The sequence below is a fragment of the Pseudophryne corroboree genome, chromosome 9, assembly GCF_028390025.1.
Source record: "Pseudophryne corroboree isolate aPseCor3 chromosome 9, aPseCor3.hap2, whole genome shotgun sequence".
Classification (NCBI taxonomy): domain Eukaryota; kingdom Metazoa; phylum Chordata; class Amphibia; order Anura; family Myobatrachidae; genus Pseudophryne; species Pseudophryne corroboree.
The window spans coordinates 430,112,142-430,118,141 of record NC_086452.1 but is presented as its reverse complement, the minus strand read 5'-3'; the positions used below and the strand labels follow the sequence as shown (position 1 = coordinate 430,118,141).

Below are 6,000 nucleotides of genomic sequence, written 5' to 3'. Positions count from 1 at the left end.
ATGAAGAAAATTACACCAAAAAAAGCACACAAAAAACCTCATGTCGGCCTTTTTCATGTTGACCTAGTACATGTCGACCTAGTGCATGTTGACCTAGAGTCCCTGTCGACCTACTTACTGTGAACCAATAGTGGTCGACCTAGACACTGTTGACCGAAAACTATTCTATCTAACATACCACACCCCTATTGGGGTTAGATATGGCTGTAGCAGTACCACACTCTGCTCTAGGCATAGTCTTCAGCCTGTTTAAAAAAGGCAGAGGGAGTGTTGATGCTTCTCCCCATAAACTTCCCATCTGCACCTCTGTGGCTAGACCTATTTTCATGTTCCACTCATCAGTTTTTGAGGGATTATCATTAACCTAGAAGATGTATTTTCAGCCCTAAAAATCCCCAGTAAAACACATTTGCATTACATGGAGGAGAGGCCTGCTGAGGGTCTACACGCTTATGTTAGAGCATTGGTTCTCAAACTCGGTCCTCAGGACCCCACACGGTTCACGTTTTCCATGTCACCTGGCAGGTGCACTGTGTATCACCAACTGTCACATTTTAAAAATCTACAGGTGACCTGCAAAACATGAACCGTGTGGGGTCCTGAGGACCGAGTTTGAGAACCTGTGTGTTAGAGCATGTTAGTAGTATATGACAACGCTGAAGGCACACTATACTGTAGTGATATACTGTACTCAAGTAAGTTTGTGTTTGGCGGCTGGAGGTGGCAAAAGGCAAGAAATAGCATGCAGATACTATATAGGGCATGTACAGCAGAAATTCGATCTACATTATCCTGCGGCGGCCCAGAACATGTCAGGCGCTGATTTCTATAAAGTGTTTAACAACAACACCCTAAGCAATTTGAAACTGCTGGTAAAAGCAGGAATTCTATTGATGTAGAGACTGTGTTAGGTTACAGAACATTACTAAATACTACAGACACTTAAGAGCCACCATATAGAGATGGGAAAAACCGGATTTTCCTGTCTGTAGGTTCAAAAGACAGAATGACCCGAGTTCTACTCCACTTTCTCTCTCACTCAGAGCCGCACGGAGCTTCACAGAGGCAGCAGTAAGTGTGTGACAGTGAGATATGGAAGTGATAATGGATAGATGGGTGACATGGGTCATCTGTTGTTGTGCAGTCTGTGCTGTGTCTACGCTATTGTATGGGGCTTCTGGGACTTCATGCGTGTGTCTAATTATAGGACGTAATAGGTCAAATTAATAGCTAATTAATCTCTGGTTAATATATATAACACATTAAAAACACACATAGATTTTATTATTTATAAATATTGACATTGTGTTCAAACACTTAAGTATTGTGTTTAACGTGCATCTATTATTTTTGTTATTTACCGATTATTTTTTGTTATTGCTATTGTATATGCTGGGTGGAATTCTCTGTTTATCAGTTTTTTCCTATATATACGGGTGGTGTAGTGGTTAGCATTACTGCCTCACAGCACTGCGGTCATGGGTTCAATTCCCACCATGGCCATAACTGTGTGGAGTTTGTATATTCTCCCCGTACCTGCGTGGGTTTCCTCCCACAATCCAAAAATATACTGGTAGGTTAATTGGCTCCCAACAAAAATTAACCCTAGTGTGAATGTGTGTACATGTGGTAGAGAATATAGATTGTAAGCTCCACTGGGGCAGGGACTGATGTGAATGGGCAAGTATTCTCTGTACAGCGCTGCAGAATATGTGTGCGCTATATAAATAACTGGAGGTAAGCAGGTGAGCAATGATGAAGCTGCACACTGGCATTTCTGCGTTTGTTGCGCAAATCCATTTACATTCAGAACTGAATCAGCCTCATTGTCCATAGCAGCCGTTTTATTGATATCTTACACACATGGCGGGAGACCGGTGAACTTATTGATTCATTGTGTGACTTGTACGTAACGGCTCCAAGTAATTCTGATTTAAGTAGATAAGTGCTTGGGCAGGACAAAGACTCTTCGAATTCCACGGTTTGAAACTTTGAAACTACATGTACAGGCAAAAACCCATAACAAAAGATCACCACCTTGTTTAGGAAACAGTGTAAAAGCGTTAGCTGCTGAAGGCTGCGTGTCACGGAGACACTTTAAGGAGGTGTAAGGAAACTGCCAGAGAGAAATTTACAAAGCTGTTGTTTTCGGATTCTCTGTACTATAGTTTTAAATGCACAAAATGAGAAGTTACATCTAATAGGCAGTGTGGTTTATGTGTCACACGGGGATTTAACAGCGTTTAAGACGGGAAGAATCTGCCAGCAGTGCAGAGAATCACTGAATGTAATAATTTTTGAATGTTAGTAAATGCAATGTAGCCCCTGCAACACAGCATCGATTTGGGTAGATTTAAATCAAGTAGAATCAACCTTTAGTGCCCTAAGGCACTCTGGCCGCCCTAATCTTCTTCCTGCTGGAATATGGCACTACTCACTGGCCTTTTACGGCCGGGAATAGTAATAAAGGCTATATACATACATACATACATACATACATTAGTGATGAGCGGATTCGGTTTTACTCGGTTTTACTTATATATATATATATATATATATATATATATACTAGGTGATTCATCGCGCCCTACGGGCGCTCTTCACACCGTCGTTAGTGGCTACGCCCCGTTAACCCCTGCAGGCCTTTAAACATACGCAGCCCGGTAGATAATAGATCCAGAAATTCAGGGCAGTATAGAGGGCATACAGAAATGGTGTCCAGTTGAGAAAAGATAGAGAGATGTCAGGGTTGAGGGAATGTACAGAAATGCTGTGCGATCGGTAAAGGATAGGGAGAGTCAGGGTGGTAGGTAGAGGATAAAGAGAGGGAAGGTGTTAGAGAGAAAATACCGTTGCGAGAATTTTTTTTTTATGCCAGTGGGTAAATATTGCAAGGGGGAAGGGCGTGCGATTGTCAAGGGGGCGTAGCCCTTTGTGAGGGCGTGCAGAGTGGCCGCAGGGCACAATGAATAACATAGTGTAGTTTATACTGCTAGTGTCTGCATCATGAAGTACCAGATGAGTAACAGCAATGCACTGTAGATAAGACACCAAAGTGCTGTGCCACAGGTAGCAGAGCCGCTTATACACACAATACCCACAGGCAGCAGAGTCGCTTATACACACAATACCCGCAGGTAGCAGAGGCGCTTATACACACAGTGCCCACAGGCAGCAGAGTAGCTTATACACACAATACCCGCAGGTAGCAGAGCCGCTTATACACACAATGGCCACAGGTAGCAGAGTCGCTTATACACACAATACCCACAGGCAGCAGAGCCGCTTATACACACAATACCCACAGGCAGCAGAGTTGCTTATACACACAATACCCGCAGGTAGCAGAGGTGCTTATACACACAATGGCCACAGGCAGCAGAGTCGCTTATACACACAATACCCACAGGCAGCAGAGCCGCTTATAAACACAATACCCACAGGCAGCAGAGTCGCTTATACACACAATACCCGCAGGTAGCAGAGGCGCTTATACACACAATACCCACAGGCAGCAGAGTCGCTTATACACACAATACCCACAGGCAGCAGAGCCGCTTATACACACAATACCCACAGGCAGCAGAGTCGCTTATACACACAATACCCGCAGGTAGCAGAGGCGCTTATACACACAATGGCCACAGGTAGCAGAGCCGCTTATACACACAATACCCACAGGCAGCAGAGCCAATTATACACACAATACCCACAGGCAGCAGAGTCGCTTATACACACAATACCCGCAGGTAGCAGAGGCGCTTATACACACAGTGCCCACAGGCAGCAGAGTCGCTTATACACACAATACCCGCAGGTAGCAGAGCCGCTTATACACACAATGGCCACAGGTAGCAGAGGCGCTTATACACACAATACCCACAGGTAGCAGAGGCGCTTATATACACAGTGCCCACAGGGGGTGTAGTACTGGTGACCGGCGGTCTCCTGACCGCCGGTCACCTTACCGAAGCCGGGATCCCGGCAGCATACCGACGCCGGGATCCCGGCGGGGAGGGGCGAGTGCAGCAAGGCCCTTGCGAGCGCGCTGCGCTCGCCACACTGCGGGCTCGGTGGCGACCTGCGATTGCCACGGGTTCTATTCCCACTCTATGGGTGTCGTGGACACCCACGAGTGGAAACAGTCCCTGTTGGTCGGCATGCCGACCATCGGGATAGTGAGCCGTCGGGCTCATGGAGGAGGTCATGTGACTGTCGGTCAGCTGACCGGCGGTCACATGAATACCACCCCCCACAGGTAGTAGAGGCGCTTATACACACAGTGACGAAAGGTAGCAGAGGCGCTTATACACACAATGGACACAGGTAGCAGAGCCGCGTATACACACAATACCCACAGGTAGCAGAGCCGCGTATACACACAATACCCACAGGTAGCAGAGTTGGTTCTACACACAATGGCCACAGGTAGCAGCGCCACTTATACACAATGGCCACAGGTAGCAGTGTTGCTTATACACACAATGGGCACAGGTAGCAGAGCCGCTTATACACACAGTGCCCACAGGTAGCAGAGTTGGTTCTACACACAGTGGCCACAGGTAGTATCTGCGTTTATACACACAGTGGTCACAGGTAGCAGCGCCACTTGTACACAATGCCCACAGGTAGCAGAGCCGCTAATACACACAATGGGCACAGGTAGCAGAGCTACACACAGTGCCCACAGGTAGCAGAGTTGGTTCTACACACACTGGCCACAGGTAGTAGCTGCGTTTATACACACAGTGGCCACAGGTAGCAGCGCCACTTATACACAATGCCCACAGGTAGCAGTGTCGCTTAGACACAGAATGGCCACAGCATTAGTGTTTCTTATTAATCCAATGTCCATTGGTAGCAACTATACTCACTGAAGTTCAGTGTGTGTGTGGGGGGTTTGGAAAGGGGGTGGGTTCAGTGAGGTGCCAATCCGTGCCGCTGATCACCCCGATTCAGGGAATCCCTTGTAGCGGCTACAGATGGTGTCTGAGGTGCTACGTGTGGTGGAGGGGTGGGTGTGGGAGGGGGTCCAGAGGTATTGCGGGTGGCGGAGGGGTGGGTGCAGGGGCACGGATGGCGGAAAGGGTGCAGAGGTGCTGTGTGTGGGGGAGGTGAAGGTGTGGAGGGGGCGCGGATGGGGGAGGGGGTCTAGAGGTGCTGCGGGGAGGGGCGGGTGCGGGTGGGAAGTGTAGGGGGAGGTGGGGTTGCAGGGGGGGGGGGTTGGGTTGTAGAAGTGCTGCGGGTGGGGGAGGAGTGGGTGCGGGATGGGGTATGTAGATGCTGTGGGTGGCTGCAGGGGAGCCGTGGATGGGGGAGGGGGTCCTGAGGTGTTGTGGGTGGTGGTCCAGAGGTGCTGGGGGCGGGGGAGGTCCGCGAATGGGGGAAGGTGTCTATAGATGATGGGGTGGGGGAGGGGCCGGAGGTGCTGTGGGTGGGGGAGTAGCGGCTGCGGGGGTGTGATGGGGGTACAGATGCGGCGCGGGCAGGAGAGGGGCGGATGGGGGAGGGGATCCAAGGGCGCTGTGGGTGGGTGAGGGGTGGGTGTTTGGTTACCGCAGTTGGAGAGGGCCAGCTGTGGTGGTGTTGGGGGTGGTGGAGGGGCAGGTGGGTGGGTGTTGGGGGGGAGGGGAGGGGTGGGTGCAGGGGTGGTGTGGTTGGGTGGGTGCGAGGGTGCCACTTTTGCGTGTGCGGTTAGGGGGGTTCTGCAGGTAGGGGAGGGGGTGCTGTGCATAGAGGAGGGGCGGGGGTGACATGGGTGGGGGGTTGGGAGCAGAGGCTGGTGTGGGAGTGCCGTGGGTGCCGTAGTTGGGGGAGCAGGAGTGCTGCGGATGGGGGAGGGGCGGGTGCAGGAGGGGCAGATGCGGTGGTGGTGCGGGTGGGGTGGAGGGTGCTGGGATGTAGCGGGGGGAGAGGTGGGTATGGGGGTGGGGGAGGGCCGGGGGTGCTGCGGGTGGGGAGTGCTGCAGGTGTGGGAGCTACGGTTGGGGGCGGGAGTGC

General features: G+C 50.7%; 1 protein-coding gene across 1 annotated transcript in view; it reads left to right on the top strand.

Moving 5' to 3' along the window:
* Positions 1–966: 966 nt before the first annotated feature.
* LOC134958428 (deoxyribonuclease-1-like) overlaps positions 967–6,000 on the top strand; it is an 84,769-nt gene continuing 79,735 nt past the window's right edge. The window contains exon 1 of the mRNA XM_063941026.1: positions 967–1,071. Within this exon, the coding sequence (XP_063797096.1) occupies positions 1,007–1,071 (65 nt within the window). The 5' untranslated portion in view covers positions 967–1,006. The remainder of the gene's footprint in view (positions 1,072–6,000) is intronic.